At 36.9% G+C, this 20,299-nt stretch overlaps 3 protein-coding genes across 6 annotated transcripts in view; 2 read left to right on the top strand and 1 right to left on the bottom strand.

Annotated features, from left to right (window-relative positions):
• Positions 1 to 20,299, top strand: part of LOC100155381 (olfactory receptor 4S2-like) — a 348,453-nt gene that overhangs the window by 223,406 nt on the left and 104,748 nt on the right. The window lies entirely within an intron of this gene.
• Positions 10,586 to 11,594, bottom strand: LOC100523076 (olfactory receptor 11H12-like). Its single transcript, XM_021100008.2, has one exon. The coding sequence runs from the start codon at positions 11,537 to 11,539 to the stop codon at positions 10,586 to 10,588; it is 954 nt and encodes a 317-aa protein (XP_020955667.1). The 5' UTR covers positions 11,540 to 11,594.
• Positions 14,237 to 18,837, top strand: LOC100156174 (olfactory receptor 4K14-like). Its single transcript, XM_084970416.1, has one exon. The coding sequence runs from the start codon at positions 17,538 to 17,540 to the stop codon at positions 18,474 to 18,476; it is 939 nt and encodes a 312-aa protein (XP_084826542.1). The 5' UTR covers positions 14,237 to 17,537; the 3' UTR covers positions 18,477 to 18,837.

Below are 20,299 nucleotides of genomic sequence, written 5' to 3' on the forward strand. Positions count from 1 at the left end.
AAAATGTCAGAGCAAAGGGTTCTATGAAGCCAAAGTATATAGAGACAGGTTAGTTGTTGCAAAGAATTTAAGAAACACTTCCAAGGTTTTACCTACCTGTTTCCCTTCTTTCCACAATTCTACACCTATACCAGCCCAGTGTATGCTGTTCCAGTCATACTTGGTGATAAACTGTTACTCCACCCTTTTTTTGGTGACTTTGTCCTTTCAATTTCAATTCGCCTTGCAGGAAGGTAAAAATTTAAATCAACATTATAATTGCCACAACTAATAATGTGATTTTAGCTATTTAAATAAAAGTAATGATCTAATTCTGTTTTATCTCTATTGTAGATATCTCTATATCCAATATAGAACCCTTTATAAGTTCCGGGTCTCATAATTTAAAAAGAACATGGGCAAAGTGCAGTGAATTTAGAGGAAAGCAGCTTAGAGGGGCTTAGAAGTATCTAAAAAGAGTAACAGTGCAAACCAAAGGACTGGAATTTTAAATTGGAAAATAAATGATTCCATTGGAATAAAGGAGGGGTGATTGCTGAACACAGCAATCAGTCTGTCCCATTTAATCCTCAAAGTACAGAATTAAAAATAGAAGTTAAAAGTTATAGGTAGACACACTAATTTTTTTGGCCACGCCCATGGCATTGGACATTCCTGGGCCAGGGATCAAAGCCTGAGCTGCAGCCTGAGCTGCTACATTGACAACGCTGGATCCTTGATCCACTGAGCCACAAGGGAACTCCAGACACATGGTGATTTATTGTGGAGAATAACTTCGAAGCAGAATCCTATCCAGTGATGAAATGGTTGTTTCAGAAAACTAGTTCCTATAACGAATTTTTTCAGATAAAGGCTGGGAAAGTGGTAGAGGGTATTTAAGCATCAGAAGGAAATTTCTTTCCATATTGAAATTTGGTTATATGCATTTAAGATGTGTCAAGAAAAAGAAAACCTATCCAGGTAACCTCAATGGCATAAAAAAGTATAACGGGAAATAGTAAGATTAATGAGAACTTGAAGTTTCTATTAATGTTGATGAATCTTAATTTTATGTTCTAAAGGTTATTAGTTGAGAGCAGAAAAGTGAGAAAAGGAAATTATGGACTGTGGCTTAGTCAGCAAAGTACCAGAGTTATACCATGAGACTGTAAATAGTCCAACTCTATTAATTAAAGAAATGGGTATTTTTCCCCTAAAAATAATGTATGTGGAATTCTTTCACTCTCTGAGCCAACAATTGAGTGTCCCCTTAGTTAGACCAAAGTTAATTCTGCTAGGAGTGTTTAGGGGATTCAAGGGATTTGTGGTCTGAACAAGGGAAAAGGTTTGGCCCTGGGGTGGCAGTAGTGCACAAACTTTTATTTGGGGACATTGCTTTGACAGATTTGCAGGCAGGGGAAATTGCTCACAGCAGGAGACCTTCCAGAGGCCATTAGGCATGGAGGTCACTACTCAGAAAGGGAAGAGGGCCAAGGAACTCCCAGGAGAGAGAGGAAGAACAGAGATAGGTGATGTCAGTTGATGAGGGTGAGAATGCGATGCCAAAGATTTCTGAAGGGTCTGCACTAACTTGGGTTCTTTTTCTTCACTATGTCCAGCAGATGTTGGACACTGCTTAAAGCAGGCAGGCTCTTAAATGGTTAAAAAGCTGCATATTTGGACTAAGTGTGAAAAAGCTTTATATGCAAAAAATTTGGCCCCTTTGGGCTTGAGAGCTCAAAGAATTTATCCTGCTGTGAAAAGTAAATAACTGAGGGGCCAATACGTAGAAACTATCTTTGTCTCATTTGCATGACAGATGGTCTTTGAAATAGATTGTTTGTGATGGCTTTTCACTCTGTTACCTCTATTTATTCAGATTTCAGCACTCATGCTTTTTCTAAAGCTCCCTTTGTGCCACCATAAAGTAGAGAGTTATTTAAACTAGCCTACACTAAATGTTTTTACTTTTTTTGCTTGTTTGTTTAAATATATATATTTATATATATGTACATACATATTTAGGGCTGCACCTAAATATATATATATATACACATTTAGGGCTGCACCTGTGCCATATGGAGGTTCCTAGGCTAGGGGTTGAATTGGAGCTGTAGCTGCTGGCCTACACCACAGCCACAGCAATGCCAGATCTGAGCCATGTCTGTGACCTACACCACAGCTCTTGGCAATGCCAGATCCTTAACACACTGAGTGAGGCCAGGGATCAAAACTGCATCCTAATCCTAATCCTAGTCATGTTTGCTTCCACTGAGCCACAATGGGAACTTCAAATTTAACTAATTCTTAATTGGAATATAGTTGACTTAGAAAGTTGTGTTAGTTTCAGGTGTAAATTTTTACTTTTGAAAAAGAATTTATTATTTTTATTATTTGGAAGTAATGCATTTTTACTTTAGAAAAAAATAAATAAAACAGAAATATATATGAAGTTTAAATCATCCGTAAGTCCATTTCTAGTGTCATTTCCTCTCTATATTTCTAGTCTTTCTTTCCACATATTTCATGTACTAGGTACATGTGCTACTTTTTCAAACCTGGAATCATAGAACATGCAGTTGGTCAATAATTTTGTTTTATATTATGTCATGAGTCTCTTCCCATAGGACTACACAAACCTTGTAGCATGATTTTTAATGGGTGTATGATATTCCATTTCAATCAGTGTAGTCTAACTATCCTTCTCTTTGGGGGCACTTATAATTTTATGGGAATGTGATTTTTCTTTCTTCAGAAACAATTTTTGGGAGCAGATCATATGTTGGCATATTGTTAAGATATTTTCCATATGTGCTTAATTTAACTTTGTAGCAGGAGAAGTTGCCATAGGTTAGAGAAACTGAAAGGTTGTAGAGTGGAGTTGAGCAGCATCAGCCGAAGGAGGCCAAGCCTCTGAAGCTGGAGACAGAGTTTGCAGAGGATTGAGGTGCTCCTTGGCAGCACCTGTATCTGAGGCAGCTCCTCCAGGGGCACGTCCAGCTTCACTGAGCTTGGCTCCTAGAGCACATCGAGGTCCTCCAGGTCCAGCACTTGCAGCCTGGGAGCCCCAAATAGATGCAGAGCTTCTGTACCATCACAGTCAGAACAGAGTTGCAAGTGCTCCAGGAGCAGAAGCTATGGGAAGAGTCACTGGGATGGATGACTAGAGGATGTGTGAGGGCTGCAGCCTCACATAGAGAGGCAACTCAGGGAAGGGAAATGGACTGTGGTATTGTCTGGATGCAACAAAATATAGGAAGTTTGCAAAGTAAGATTCTTGAAGAACCAGCAGGTTTCTCTAGTAAGGACCCTACACTTGATATTAGCTTCTGCCCAGGCCTCCAAGCTGAGCAGTGCTGGAGGCCAGGGAGGCTCGAACTCCAAGATCTCCTGAGAACCCAGCTGCAGATGGCTCAGCTTCAGGGCACTGTGGAGCTGCCTGCCTGAGACACACTCTAAGTGGTGCCTGAGATGTTCAGTGAGGTGAGGGCAGAAAAGAGAGGAGAGCCAGCCTGCCCTCAGCACCTTACCTTGGTTCCAAGCCAGGTCTAGGGTCTTTAGCCTAGACCTCAGTCCCTCCAGGTTCTTGCTGGATATGTTGGAGATGATGTTACCCTGTGGTCTCAATATTAAGCCCCTTGTAGCAGGAAGATTGAAGAGGAATCCGTAATTTTCCTGGAGAGAACTTCACCTAATTTAAACTGAGGCTGGGAGTGGAGAGGCGCAGGAAGAGGAAAAGGAATTGTAGATTTCTATCTGAATGGTATTATCTCCTTTTCCAGAGGATATGGGTTATGAGATATTCTGGGGAGGAAGCCATGAAATCAAAGCCAGGACTGAGTTTTGAGTTTTGGTAACTTAGTATCCCAAAAAGAAAACCCCATCCCCTACCCGCTACCCTGCCCCCAATTCTGATTCCTCTCATGTTAGACTTGAGAGAAACTGCTTTTTTTTGGGGGAGGGGGTTCTGTTCTTGGGGGAATAATTTCATCAATTTGATTATGGTGACATTAAAATATTTCTATTATTTCTTATTGTAAGCATTCACTTTTTTTCAGGTGCCGCATGAGGTGCTTTTGTTTGTTGAGGCCCTGAAAAACAAATTTATGTTTATTTTTTTCCAAACTTACTCTTGGGTTTTAACTGAAATCCTAAGCTCTGTAGTCCCTCATTTTGGGGTTTTGTTAACATTGTTTGTCTTTCAAAGCTTTTCTAGCCACTAAATCTGTGTTTCTTGTTGTTTTTCTGTATATATAAATATTTGCTTGAATATCAACCTCCTGAAGTGGTAGTGGCTGAGAAAAGAGGCTATTTTTAACCTTCTCCTACTTTATTCATTATCTTACTTTATGTTCAATACATGTGTGGTAAAGTGTGTTAGCTGCATATTTACTATCCATTTTTCTTAGATCCCTGCCTAATAAATCTCATTTCTCTTCCAATGACCATGTGCCCAGTGTGGAGAGTCAAATGTCACAGCCTCCCTTGTATATAGGGGTTATCATGTGGCACAGTCTGGTCCATCAAAAATATAAGTGGAATATAGTTTGCCTTCTTGCTTGCTGTCTGAAGCTTCAGCTGCCATTTTCAAATAATAAGATGACCTTGAAGATGAATCTATTTAGTGAATATATATATACACAGTATTTATACTATATATATAATGAATGAGTGTATATAATGAGTGTATATTATATATACTTTATTTTATACACAGATACACACACTCACTAAGGAAGGATTTATCAAAAAGCCTGGAGACCTTGAGTCCCTGAGGATATGTTAGAACTGTCTACCTATGGACTTCCATGAACTATCTACCTATAGAAGTTTATATATAAGGGAAAACCTAAATCTTTATCTTCCATAAGTTCCTGTTACATGCAGCTGAATCTAAGTCTAATACAACAATTCTGAGTCCCTGGATATTCTTGAGTTTCCTTTTTGTTTCCATCGCTGAAGTGGGTAAAATACGGAGTAATTGAATTATCCAATAAAAGTAATTATTTATTTTAGTTTTTAACTTCTGGATTCTAAGCTGCTTTTGAGACAGTCAAATGATCATTTGGAAAAATAGGTCTGTTTTTAAGATGATTCGAAGTATATATTTTGATAGATAAATGGCTTACATTCTTTAAAAAGGAACGACATTGGAAAAAGCTTGTTGAAAAATGGATGTAATAAAGGGTGGGTATTAAAGAAAAATAATCAAAACTCTCTTTTATGTGGAAAGATCCATTTGTGTCATATATTAGATTCCAGATATAAGTGATACCATATGGTCTTTGTCTTTCTCTTGTATACATATATGTGTAACTGGGTTACCATGCTGTACAGTAGGAAAGAAAAACAATCTATTGGGAAATGAAAAAAAAGAAAGAAAACAAAACAAAAATCTCTTTTAATGAAAAACTGGCTCTTGTACTAGTGGTAAGCAGGAGTTTAGGTGAGAGAGGGAAACATGTAGGACCCTGGTGAAAATGTTCTTGTTTGGGTACATTCATTGGAGGTTCATTTGATTGTATTACATCTATTTCCTCTTTTCTTCCTGTTCTAAGCATCGAGAACAAAACTATAAAACCAGAGTTTGCTGCTAGGAATGCCTCTTTCCTTTAGAGATACAGCTGATTCTGAGAGAAACAGAAGTACTAGGGGACCAAGTTTACTTCTCTCCATAAAGTGACCTCACATGGAAAGGTCTTTGAGAAGTTCTAGAAAAGCATGTGCTATAAAACCTACCAAAGACAGGAGCAAAGTCATTTCCTAATGCATAAAATAGAGAGAAAGCTTAGGTAAGTAATATGTCTAAAAGAATTGTTCTAAGTTACATGTTTTGCTATAATTCAAAAAGATACATGAATCCCTATTTTCACTGCAGTGCTATTCACAAAAGCCAAGACATGGAAACAACCTAAATGTCCATCAACAGAGCAATGCATTAAGATGTGGTAAATATATTTCTATATACACACACACAGTGGAATACTACTTAGCCATAAAAAGGACAAAATAATGCCATTTGCAGCAACATGGATGCAACTAGAGATTCTCATACTAAGTGAAGTTAAGCCAGAAAGAGAAAGACAAATACCATATGTCACTTTTATGTCGAATCTAAAATATGGCACAAATGAACTGATCTACAAAGAGAAACAGACTCATAGACATAGAGAACAGACTTATGGTTGCCAGGGGAGAGGGAGAGGGAGTGAGATGGACTGGGAGTTTGGGGTTAGTAGATGTAAACTATTACATTTAGAATGGTTAAACAATAGGGACCTATTGTATAGCACTTGGAATTATGATTGGGTCACTTTGCTATACAGCAGAAATTGGCACAACGTTATAAATCAACTGTACTTTAATAAAAGTAAAAAATACAAAATAAAAAAAGTTAAGCTGCAAAATGGTAATTACAATAAGAGCCCATGGAGTAGGGCGGAGGGAAGACCAAATATGTGTTTGTGTGTATTTTATTGTATATATATATTTTTAAAATATGGGACATGTTAATTTATTGTTTTTATTATTTAAATAAGAAAAACTTATTTTAACAGTATTTAAGAGATAGGCAGATGGGAAGGAAACTGCAAAGAAGTCTAAGAGAGAGAGAAGGAAGCTTCTTTTGGGTTTCCTTTGCTGTGCAAAAGCTTTTCAGTTTGATGAGGTCCCATGGGTTTATTTTTGCTCTAGTTTCTGTTGCTTTGGGAGACTGACCTGAGAAAATATTCATGATGTTGATGTCAGAGAGTGTTTTGCCTATGTTTTCTTCTAGGAGTTTGATGGTGTCCTGTCGTATATTTAAGTCTTTCAGCCATTGGGAGTTTATTTTTGTGCATGGTGTGAGGGTGTATTCTAGTTTCATTGCTTTGCATGTTGCTGTCCAGGTTTCCCAGCAATGCTTGCTGAATAGACTTTCTTTTTCCCATTTGATGTTCTTGCCTCCCTTGTCAAAGATTAATTGACCATAGGTGTCAGGGTTTATTTCCGGATTCTCTATTCTGTTCCATTGGTCTGTCTGTCTGTTTTGATACCAGTACCACACTGTTTTGATGACTGTGGCTTTGTAGTATTTCTTGAAGTCTGGGAGAGTTATGCCTCCTGCTTGGTTTTTGTTTCTCAGGATTGCTTTGGCGATTCTGGGTCTTTTGTTGTTCCATATAAATGTTTGGATTGTTTGTTCTAGTTCTGTGAAAAATGTCATGGGTAATTTGATAGGGATTGCACTGAATCTGTAGATTGCTTTGGGTAGTATGGCCATTTTTACAATATTGATTTTCCCAATCCAGGAACATGGAATATCTTTCCATTTTCTTTCATGGACTTTGAGAATAGACTTGTGGTTGCCAAGGGGGAGGGAGAGGGAGTGGGGTGGATGGGGAGCTCGGGGTTAATAGATGCAAACTATTGCCTTTGGAATAGAGTAGCAATGAGATCCTGCTGTGTAGCATTGGGAACTATGTCTAGTCACTTATGATGGAGCATGACAATGTGAGAAAATAGAATGTATACATGTATGTGTAACTGGGTCACCATACTGTACAGTAGAAAAAAAATTGTATTGGGGAAATAACAATTTACAAAAAATACTTGAGAAAAAAAATGAAAAGTTAAAAAAAAAAAAGAGAAGATACATGCACCCCATTGTTCATTGCAGCACTATAGCCAAGTCATGGAAGCAACCTAAATGTCCATTGTCAGAGGAGCGGATAGAGAAGATGTGTTACATATATACAATGGAATATTACTCAGCCATATCAAGAATGGAAATAATGCCATTTGTAGCAACATGGATGGACCAAGAGATTATCATACTAAGTGAAGTTAGACAGTGAAAGATAAGCATCATATGTTATCACTTATATGTGGAATCTGAAGAATGGCACAAATGAACCTATCTACAAAACAGAAGCAGACTCACAGACTTTGAAAACAAACTTACGGTTACCAAAGGGGACAGGTTGAGGGAGGGATGGATCAGGGGTCTGGGATTGGCATAGGAGGCTCTACCCCATATTCTGTGATAATCTATATAGGAAAAGAATCTGGAAAATAAATGCAGGTATAAATGAATCACTGTTGTACAGCAGAACTTATCACAACATTGTAAATCAACTGTAATTCAATAAAATTTTAAAAAATGAAAACAAAACAATAGTTTTTTTTTTTTTTTTTACCTGGGATGTCCATTTCCAAACTCAAAATGCATTCCTTTCTTTTGAGCTAAGTAATCCATCTCTTTCCTGAGAAACCTTTTTAAGATAAAAATCCTAAAGGGAAAATTGCTATATGCACAAAATATTCTTACATCCTGGATTTTCTGGAGCAGTTTTGCTTTGGGATTAAGTGATGAGTCCTAATTTAGGTTTGCAATTTATCATCATGACAAATATCTATAAAGATTTTATTGAAGTATTACTTTTTTACAGTAAAAGAATGGAAATAATTAATGCCCAAGGAAAGGACTAGTAGTAGATGGAAGGAAGGTCTTATTCTCTGAATAGCAATTCTGTAAGCAGTAGTTATTGTTTAGTGGTGATGTACATTTTTCTCCTCCGCTATGTTCTGAAAATGCCTTCTTATATCCTTCACAATCAGCTATAAGGTACTTGGAAGGACAGTTCTCCTTCTAGGAAAATATTCACCACAACACATAAAAATTACAATCCATGCCACATTACTTGAATGGAATATTATAATTCTTAAAAATAATTATCAAAATTTGTTATAATACAGAATAAGTTTGACATTATATTAAATATAACATACATACAAATGAAAATGTTGTGTTACAGGGATTGAATTATGAATGCTTTTTAAAAAAATTTTTCCTTAATGTTATTTTAACACTGTTTCAGTAACAGATAACAAAGAACTCTCATTTGTTTTTTTGAACCTAAGTAATTTATCCTTTGATCATTTCCTTCTTCAGGTTTTGGCGAGACAGGCTCTATTAGCTAAAACCCAATTACCTGACCAATCAAATTTTTGGTGACATTCATTTTGGTGAAAATTTTAGTATTCAGAATACTTTATTCTGAATATTTTGATCAATGCTGTTATATATGGATTTAGAACCTACCCTTTAGAGGCATATAATGGGGTAATGTGAAAAAGAAACAAAGTATGTCTGGATGTCATTAGGATAGCAAACTCTTATTGTCCGACAAATTTTGGATGATTTTTTTAGAGTTTTATTGAAGTATAGTTGATTTTCAGTGTTGCGATAATTTCTGATCTACAACAAAGTGATTCAGTTGTACATATACACAGATACATTTTTCCAGATTTTTTTTCCCATTTAGGTTATGACAGAATATCGAGCAGAATTCACTGTGCTATACAGCAGGTCCCCACTGACAATCCATACCATATACAGTTGTGTGAAATGCCAATCCCAAACCCCAATCCATCCTTCCCCCTTTCTTTCCCCTTTGGTCATGGTAAATTTGTTTTCTAAGTCTATGAGTCTGTTTCTATTTTATAAATAAGTTCATTTGTATCATTTTTTTTTTTTAGTGGTTACATATATAAGATATCATATGCTTGTCTTTCGTTGTCTGGCTTATCATACTTTACATAGTATGATAATTTATGATTTTTTTTGCTTTGGTTTTTTTTGGTGGGGGGCTGCACCTGCAGCACATAGAATTTCCCAGGCTAGGGGTCGAATTGGAACTGTAGCTGCCAACCTACACCATAGCCACAGCAACGGTGGATCCAAGCCATGTCTGTGACCTTTATCACAGCTCAGAGCAACACAGGATCCTTAACCCACTGAGCAAGGCCAGGGATCGAACTGGCATCCTCATGGATACTAGTCGGATGAGTTTCCACTGTGCCACAATGGGAACTCCAATGGATGATTGTTTTTAGGGTTTATTTGCTAGTAATGATCATGTCGCAAAAATAATAAAGTCAAATACAAGAACCACAATCAGAAAAGAATATATTTCCTTCCTTTATTTATAACCTGCCAACTAAAGAAGCAAAATGATACAATTTTATCAATGCCAGAACTATTAATGTAAATTATCATGTAAAAGGAGTTTTTTTAAAAATTAAAAACCTTTTATCTTTTATTTTTTAATATATTTTTACTTTTTAAGGCTGTACCTGTGGCATGTGGAAGTTCCCAGTCTAGGTATCGAATTGGAGCTGCAGCTGGCAGCCTGCACCACAGCCCTACAGCAATGTAGGATCCAAGCTGTGTCTGCAACCTACACCACAGCTCATGGACACACCAGATGCTTAAGCAACTGAGCAAAGCCAGAGATCAAACCTGCATCCTCATAGATACTAGTCGAGTTCATAACCCACTGAGCCACAGTGGGAACACCAAATAGTTTTTAATCACTGATAAATGAACTATTTGAACAACATCCAAATGGGTACATTTTTTGTTTAATATGCAGTCTAAGTGCCAAAGTGGAGCCCTACACTTCCATTTATCTATATAATTTCAGCACTTTATAAGTGACACCATAGATTCTTAATTTCATAGGCTGATATAAATTAATATCACTAGACCCATATTTGAAGATTTGGATAATGATATAATTTAGGTTGGTTTTCATCAGACTCTACTGACCTGATCATAGAGGGGTCATCTAATATGTCTTAGAATGTACCCCAAAACTTTCCTCAGGGCTGCCTTTATCTCCTTATTCCGGAAACTATAGATGAAGGGATTGAAGAGTGGGGTCACCATAGCATAGAACAAAGTTGCAACTTTCTGCATTGCAGCAGAATGTCCGAGTCCTGGGCTCACATACATGACCATCAGAGATCCATAGAACAGTGATACCACAGCCAAATGAGACCCACAGGTGGAGAAGGCTTTATGTCTCCCAGTGGCTGAAGGCATCCGTAACACAGCTGTTAGGACAAGGGTATAGGACCCAAGGATGAAGAGAAAGTTACCAAAGATAACTAAAGAGCTTAGAGTGTAACAAAGCAGTTGAGTTGCTGGGGCAGAGACACACGCCAGTGCAAATAGTGGTCCTGGGTCACACACAACATGGTCAATAATGTTTGATCCACAGAAGGACATCTGAGAGATGAGAACAATGGGGATCAGGAACCACAGAAACCCACAAGCCCAGCAGGTCATGACCAGTTTGGTACAGAGATGCCCAGTCATGAGATTAGGGTAGTGCAAGGGACGGCAGATAGCGAGGTACCGATCAAAGGCCATGACAGCCAAAAGTAAGCATTCAGTTGTTCCCAAAGAAAAAAAGAAATAAAATTGGAGGAAGCATCCAACAAAGGAGATGGTCTTTTTGTCTGAGAGGAAGTTGATTAACATCTTGGGTGTTGTAGACGAGACATACCAGATTTCTAGAAAGGAGAAATTCCCCAGGAACATATACATGGGGATGTGGAGTCGCCGGTCACAGCATAACGCACAAACAATGGCCCCATTGCCTGTTATGGTCAGAGCATATGTTGTAAGGAAAAGTGAGAAGAGGAGGATCTGAATCTTCCACTCACAAGAAAAACCTAGGAGTATAAATTCTCTTACAAAAGCAAAGCTGGAATCTGGCTCAGAGACGTTCATGGGGTCGATCACCTGCAAGGTCAAGAGACACGTATTTATCAGTTAGGACTAGTTTCAAATGTGTTGCTGTTAAGAATGACGAGAAGGCTCATTTTTCAAGAGCGTCCTCATTTAGGAAGAGAATGTAGTCTACTTGCTCTTGGCTATATACTCTGTGTTCTGGGCATAGTAGGCAGCTGGCTGCACAGAAAGAAACTTTTGCCTGCTTCTGTATCTCTCCCTTACAATGACACAACTAGAGAAATTTATTTTATTTCCTTTTTTTGGCACCTTAATTTTTTGAAATTTTTTATTATGATGGATTTACAATGTTCTATCAATTTCTGCTATGTAGCACAGTGACCCAGTTATTCTATATATATATATATATATATATATATATATATATATATATATTCTTTTTGTCTATCCTCCATCATGTTTTTTGTAGAAATATATATATATAGAATATATATATATTTGTAGTGTTTCTTGTAGAAATATATATATAGAATATATATATATTTGTAGTGTTTCTTGTAGAAATATATATATTTTCTGAATATATATATATATATATATATATTTTCTCTATCCTCCATCATGTTTCTATACAGCAGGATCTCATTGCCCATCCACTCCAAATGCAGCAGTTTTCATTTACAAATGCTAGACTCCCAATGCAACCCACTACCTCCCCCTCCCCACTGGCAAACACACGTCTGTCCTACATTTTGTAAGCTTGTTATTTTGGGGGGACTGAGATGATCTGTGATAGTTTCTGAATAGCATATAACACAGAGTTAACACTTAATGTATACTATTTTCTAATCCTAATCCCATTCTATGGTGAAATAGACTTGGTAGAGAGTTTTATGACTTACATTATATACTACTTATCATTCAAATATGAAAAAAATGGACATATGTCACAGTAAATTGGTAGTAATCATTTCAAAGCCAATATCTGCATTTCTTGTTGCTGTTAGATTAAGCATCATAAAACTGTAATACCACAATTTTACTTACCAACATTGACTTTAAATATTGTAATGTTGTAGTGTTTCTTGTAGAAAAGAATAGCTTTATGTTTTCACTAAATATTTTATTTAAACAGAAGTTTGCAAAAAAAAATAATAAACAAAAAAAACAAAAAACAACCAACCAAACAAAAAAACAAAAAAACCTAGGTATGGGATTTTATTTTTTGAAGTACTTTTTTCCCACAAAATTTTGGTATTGATTTTCTTTATATGCTACTTTAAAGTAAAAAATTTTTCCAAGCTGAGAGAAGTCAAATGCTTTCTTTTGCCATAAGTAAACTTCCTTCATCCTACATTCTTATAGAAAAGATGCCAGGGACCTGAGTTATCTGAAAAATTTTGTGTGTAGTAATATGCAAGGATATGAGTCCTAAAAGTTGTGAGAGCTCATATTTTGGGCACAAACACAAAATTTTAAAAAGGAATTTTTTCCCATCTATTCTCCACACTAGAGATTTGAGAGGTTTTTAATAATGATTTTGTGGAAGCTTGTTTGTGCTTCTTTTAGTTATATGAATCCTTTTAAAACTGCTCAAGTTCAGGAGAATTTATAAATCAACATAAAGCAAATATGAAATGAAAAGAGATTAGCATAGAGCTGTCTCTGCTGTGCTAGAAATATAGAGCTTTCATGGTTTTGATATTAACCAAATCTCTAAGGATCTGTTTAATAAATCTTATCCTTCCATCTCCAGCTGGACAAAGACATTATTGCAATACAAAAATTAAGATTGCACTTTTATTATCACAGGTTCTCCTGGGACTTGGCCTCTGTAGCATTAGGAATGTCCTCTTCCAAGCCAATGTTTTTTTAAAAAGTTAAACTATTGCACATTCCCTGAGGAATCAGTAAAGAGCAGTAACAACTTTTCTGGGGCAACTTTTCTCTTGCCCAACTGAAATACGGATTCCAAGAAGTTTCCAGAAGACACAGTTTGAGGAGCATTAGGAGACAACTTATCACCAAAAGTTCTGATATGAAGTTTAGGAGCATTTCAAATATACTGAGTATATTGAATGTATAAGTGATTAAATTTCAAATATAGTCGCATAGATTATAGGATACAGAAGTGCTGTGCAGAGAGGTCATTAAGGCAAATGTTGAGGTATAGATAGTGTAGGACCTTGATGATAAAAACTTGGAGAATTTAGAAATGAGATTTATAAAGGCAGCATGGTAGAATTCTTTAGATTTGAGAGAAAAGAGCAAGAAGTCTCAGTATTTGAGTTGACTGACTGAAACACTTCAGATGAACATGTGATGGCCCAACTGATGTCCCGTGAGACAAGTATTTGCTTTCATTGAATAGTGTCCCTTTCATTTTTACCTCAAGGAGTTTGGAGTCTACATATTATGAGTAAAACACCCAGGTGGGAATGCATGCTCATATCATATAGTGTAACATGATGTGAGGAGATCAGGAATCTATGCCTTGGAACACTGTTCGGTGAACCACAGACTCACAAGTACGTGCTTAGCTGCTTTATATGTGTTTTTCTTGTCTCCCTGTTCTGATTCCCAGAATATGCAAAAGTTATCACTCTTAACATAGAGGTTCCCAAGAGATGTCCAGGGTGAGTTATTTTCATGCTTCTTGTTCTGGCCAAAACCAAGACCAGGAAAACTTCACCCAAGGGATTCCTTCCAGCGATGAATAAATATCAGGCTGAGGGAAAGTTCTCCCACTACCTCCACCTAACAATGGATATTATCTCAAGCATATATCAGAAGATAAGGGTAGAAAAGTAATCTGGTCTTAGACAAATTTGTGTATAGTAAGTTATCTCATATTCTCGGTGACTCTCTAAATAATTTCAAAATATTTCTATGTATGTGTTTCATGCATGCCCACTCTGTTTGGAGTTGAGTACGGCTTGTTCAGCTTCTGACCTTTAAAGAGATAAATCATGGGTTTTTCTGCTCCTATGCTATTCCTACTAGAATTTCTGTGGTCTCTAACAACAGTGTACATACCACACATAATGCTGTACCTCAGAGATGCTCTAAGTCTGCTTTGGGAGGTCATGGTTCTTTGACAAGTACTTGATTATTAGAAGCTATTATGGCTTAATGGTTCTTCCCATTTAAGAAGATAAAGAATGTTATTATCAGAGAGTTATGAATACTATGTCTATGAATACATAGACATAGAAGTAAAAAATTATATATCCAGTGGGCAGTGATATAAAACTCAGTTATTATAAGATTAATAGGATTAAATCTCATTAACCTGAGAAAACAGGAAGGCAGCTTTAGGTAGTGGAAGGAGCTTGGACATCTCTCTGCATAATTCATCTGGTGTCTATCTCAGGCAATCTATTAAATTCTCTGAGTTTATACTTGTAAATTATAAATGTTGATAATCTCACAGTTTTAGGATTCTAAATTAAAAAATTAATGGAAGGACATTGCATCTAGAACAGGAAGAAAAATGCATTGCTATATTTTAATATTTCAAGAAGAGTGACTCATTTCCTTTCCTTAAGTTTTCAAGTTTACTAATCCCAAAGTTATCTCTACCTCCTTTTGTGAAAATGTACCCTGAGTTACAGATTTCCAAAGGTACTTTAAAAGAATGTGTTATTGCCTCTTGTCAGTCTTCTTAAAATATTAATCCCCTCCTGGATAAAAGTAGAAGTGAAAGGTGAAAAAGTTGTTAAGCTCATGGAAAGCAAGAAGCAAGTTTGACAGCTTATTAATTTGGACAGAATGTAAGGAGTAGGTATTTTAAAGAAAGGTGATTCTGTGTCTTTTACCTCAGAAGGTAGTTGGCTATTTTCTAAGATTGTAACCAGTAAGCTTTGAAGTCTTTAGTGCTTTAAGCTGCATTTTAATGAATAGAGAGGAAGTTAACTCTAAAGTTAACTGAGTACTAGAAAACTGTTAAGTGCTTTATGCATATTTTCTGACTTGATGGCAAATCTATTAGATTGAGTGTTCTGTTTTTACAGATGAGGAAACGGAAATAAAAATAAATTTAGCTCAAGGTCACAGGGTCAACAAGTAATGCGTTCAGACCTGATCTCACTAATTTAAAAGTCCATGGTTATTCCACTATGATCTCACGTGTTGGATTAAATTAATAAAGTAATACTTATTCTATCAATGTTATGATATAGCGACAATTTCAAAACTGATGAAAGACTATGATTTTTTTATTGGTAAATTGTTCCCTAGCAATGTACAAATTCCTCTCTCCAACACAGTTGAAATTCTGCTTTTGCTATTAGCTATTTTCTATGTCCCTTATTCCAATAGATACAAAACTAATTACTATTATTATTAATATTATTTTGCCTGCACCCGCAGTATATGGAAGTTCTCGGGTGAGATGTCAAAGCTGCACCTCCACAGTGACCTGAGCCACTGCAGAAGGTCCTTAACCTGTTGTGCCACAGCGGGAACTCCACAAAACTAAGTATTAAAAACTAATTCTGGGAAGATTTATCTTGACAGAGTTTCAAGGTAAATATCAAACTGTTCATGTTTATCAGGGGCATAAGTCTACTGGGTATAATATCAGAATATTTTCTTAGAAATTAAAAATATCTCTAGTGGAGGATATGTTTATTTGTAAGTTGTGAGACTGTTACATGTTCCCCTGTTCATAGCTAATGTGTGATTCCCAAAATTTCTTTAAGAAATTCTTCTTTCTTTCTATGCTTGATCTGTGTTTCTTTATAAGGGGAGGGGAAGCTAGTGCTCATGAGGAGGTAACGGTTTTCATTGTTCACCTGCTTTCCTTGGCACCATCCTTGCAATTTCAAAGCATAAAGGAAGATGCAAGACCCCAAAGTACAACAAATCCAAGGGAAGTCAATAAAGGGGAAGAGAGATATGTAATTATCTTTCTACCATTCAGCTTGAGAGGAATTCTTAATTTACTTAAGGATGACTATAAGCAATATCATAATTCTATTTAGAAATGAGTAACTGGTGATTTCTGAAGTTTTCACTTCATGTTCAGTCAGTACTAACAGTCAAATATATACTTTGCTTACTTACATGTCTGTTGTTTTCTCTAGTCTTAGAAAAGACATATTTTTTAACTTTATGGCGGTATTTCAAAGCATCCAGTGATGTAATTGAAGGTAAATATTTTCTATTGATAAACTTGAGTTATGAGGAGCTTCCATTCAGCATTCATCAAGTCAGAACCTGAGTCTGAGTTACCTTCCACTTTGGTTAATTCCTTCCTCACATAAATCTCTACTGACATTTTTTTCTAGTAGATTTATTTTACTAAATTAATTCCATTTAATTTTGATCCTAACCAAAGATAAATTATGTGTCTGATTTTGCATTTGTATTATCGTACCATGGTATTTATTAAATGGCCTTCTATGTAGCTTCTCTCCTAAAGGTTGTTCCAACAAATATTTTAGAATAATAAGCTAAAGTTTTAATTTTATGATGTCTTATAGAAGAGGTGCAAATGAAGCTTTAAGAAATCATTATGCATAATTCAGAGAAACCGTAATTTTGTGCCATGTCATTTGTTCTGGATTTCAATATCTGTTCACCATCATCTTCCTAAGTAGATGACTTAAATTTTAGTTATTAAGTAAAATTGTTGTTGGTAGTGCCCTACCAAGATTCTTTTACTGCAGTACTGGAATGGAGCTAGTTTCTAGGTGACATGGCAATCTTTTCTTGGTATTTCATATTGCTGTTCACCTTTCTCACTTCCTCCTTGTGAGAATACCCTCTTAATCATCCATAAAAATCATATCTTGGAAAGGCAATTTTAGGCATGTTGACTTCTCATGTAGGCATAATACCAGAAGCATCTTGCCAAGATTTGTCTTCTCAAATATAATTTTCACTTTCAGATATCGATGCTAAATTTCATGAAGTTTAAATTTCAATGAGATAGAATTTCAGCTGAATACTAAAAATTAATTCCCACTTCCCATCTTACTAACTAACAATTTATCCTTCTCTTGAGGTTATTTTAGAGGAAACACTGAAGAAAATGGATACAGGAAATCTGTCTGTAGTGTCAGAATTTGTGCTTCTGGGACTTTGCCAGTCGTGGGCTATGCAGGTCCTACTCTTACTGATATTTTTTATGCTTTACCTGATTATTGTATCTGGAAATATCGCCATCATGATCTTAATCATCATCGACACCCATCTGCATTCCCCCATGTACTTCTTGTTGGCCAACTTGTCCTTTGTTGATATGTGGCTTTCTTCAGTTACCACTCCTAAGATGATTACAGACTTGGTCAGGGAGAACAAGACTATTTCCTTTGGAGGTTGCATGTGTCAGATTCTCTTTGTGCATTTTGTTGGAGGTGGTGAGATGGTGCTATTAGTAGTAATGGCGTATGATCGCTATGTGGCCATCTGCAAGCCACTCCACTATTCAACCATTATGAACTTGCAAAAGTGCCTTGGGCTTGTGGTTATTTCCTGGACCATTGGCTTTGTGCATGCCATGAGTCAAATGGCTGTGATTATGCAATTGCCTTTTTGTGGCCCCAGGGAAATGGACAGCTTCTTCTGTGATATACCACTGGTCATCAAGCTTGCCTGCATGGATTCTCATAGCTTGGGAATGTTAATGAATGCTGACAGTGGGGTTCTGGCCATGACCTGCTTCGTATTGTTGCTGATATCCTACACATACATTCTTTTTACTGTTCGACAAGGCTCTAAAACCAGTGCATCTAGGGCACTCTCTACCTGCACTGCCCACATCACGGTGGTGGTGCTCTTCTTTGGGCCCTGCATCTTCATCTATGTGTGGCCACTCAGCATCACGTGGGTGGACAAATTTCTTGCTGTGTTTTACTCTGTTATTACACCTCTTCTAAATCCAGCCATTTATACCCTAAGAAATAAAGAGATAAAAAATGCTATGAAGAGATTCAGAAGCTACTACTTGCATTCCAAGGAAAATATTTAATGCCTAGAAACCTCACTGTAGGCACTTCAAATTGACAGTATATTTACCATATAAAATAGGGCTAAGGGAGTTCCCGTCGTGGCGCAGTGGTTAACGAATCCGACTAGGAACCATGAGGTTGCGGGTTTGGTCCCTGCCCTTGCTCAGTGGGTTAACGATCCGGCGTTGCCGTGAGCTGTGGTATAGGTTGCAGACGTGGCTCGGATCCCGCGTTGCTGTGGCTCTGGCGTAGGCCAGTGGCTACAGCTCCCATTCGACCCCTAGCCTGGGAACCTCCATATGCCGTGGGAGCAGCCCAAGAAATGGCACAACAACAACAACAACAACAAAAGACAAAAAAAAAAAAATAAAATAAAAATAAAAAAAAAATAAAATAGGGCTAATATTCTAAACACTTAGTTTATAGCTACATGTTATGACTGCCTCCAGGTATAGGAATAAGGCTAATATTATTTCAAGGAATTTCAACAGTTTAGAATTTAATTACTTTATTTTTTCTTTTTATGGCTATACCTGTGGCATATGGGAGTTGCCCGGGATTCAAATTGGATTCAATAGGATTCAAATTGGAGCTACAGCTGCAGCTTATGCCACAGCCACAGGAATGCCAGATCCAAGCTGCATCTGTGACCTACGCCACAGCTTGAAGCAATCTTGTATCCTCAACCCACTGAGCATGGCCAGGGATCAAACCTGCATCCTCATGATTGCAACATTGGGTCTTTAACCCACTGAGCCACAATGAGAACTCCATTTATTAATAAACCAGTAAAATATCATGTAATATTTACCTAAAATCCACACTAATAATCCTTTGTGAGGGGATTGTCTAATCTAATCAGTCTTTCTATGCCTTTAACTATGTTCAATGAGATGCTGACCATTTAACCAAGTCATACATACTTCCTGATGGATAACATCTTAATAAACTTCTCTTGAATTTTCTCCTAACTCCATTTGGAAAATGTTTCTGTGACACTGGCTTCTTTCCTCAAATCAGTCACTTTGTACAGAAGCCCATTTAGTAATTACTGGGAGTGGCTAGAAACAGAGGTTAACATGCACAGAACTCGTTTGTCTACCTGATTACTAACGTTTCCTCTGTAGTGGATGCCTTTTGGTGAGCATTCATACAGGACATATATATTTGCATAAATTTTGCCCATTCTGAGACCTCTGTTACCAGAATTTCCCTCCAGGAATTCTTTGCCAACATCCTTCCAATTCTGTTCATTCTAGGCCCTGATATCCAACCAAATGATTGGTAGTTCTTCATGAGTTGATAGATGGCCATGCCTCTACTGATAGCCAAACAAAGTGGACAACCAAATGCACAGCTTGCGCTTCTTCCCAATGGGAAAATTTCTCCTCATCGCTATTTGGCAGTACTGTAATCATTAATACTAATCAAAACTGGCTAATATTTAACTAATTTGGGGCTTGTAAAGCTGCAGACTTTCACTTTTAGTTGCTGCTAACATGTGCCAAACCAACTGTATGTTTAGGTCCAAATAAAAGTTTTAGGTCACAGCTCCCACTCAGATTTGATTCCTGCCCTGGGAATTTCCATATGCCAAGGGAGCGGCTGAAAAATAAAAAAAGAAACATAATCAAACTTTAGCAAAATCAGCAAAAGTTTAACAAAATAATGAGACAACTTGAAATATGTTCACATTATATAGGACTCAAAAATTTATAGGAGTTCTTATCATGCCTCAGCAGGTTAAGAACTCAACTAGTATCCATGAGGAAGCAGGTTTGATCCCTGGCCTAGCTTGGTGGGTTAGGATCCAGTGTTTGCTGCAAGCAGATGCAGCTCAGAT

Source organism: Sus scrofa, chromosome 7 (genome assembly GCF_054392235.1).
Source record: "Sus scrofa isolate SSC_HxYL_T2T_F1_AM1 chromosome 7, Sscrofa_HxYL_maternal_Yorkshire_Landrace_v2.0, whole genome shotgun sequence".
In the NCBI taxonomy this organism is placed as follows: Eukaryota; Metazoa; Chordata; class Mammalia; order Artiodactyla; family Suidae; genus Sus; species Sus scrofa.

Excerpts from the sequence above, each read along its gene's own strand:
- LOC100523076 (XM_021100008.2), bottom strand. The coding sequence starts at position 11,539 with ATGAACGTCTCTGAGCCAGATTCCAGCTTTGCTTTTGTAAGAGAATTT.
- LOC100156174 (XM_084970416.1), top strand. The coding sequence starts at position 17,538 with ATGGATACAGGAAATCTGTCTGTAGTGTCAGAATTTGTGCTTCTGGGA.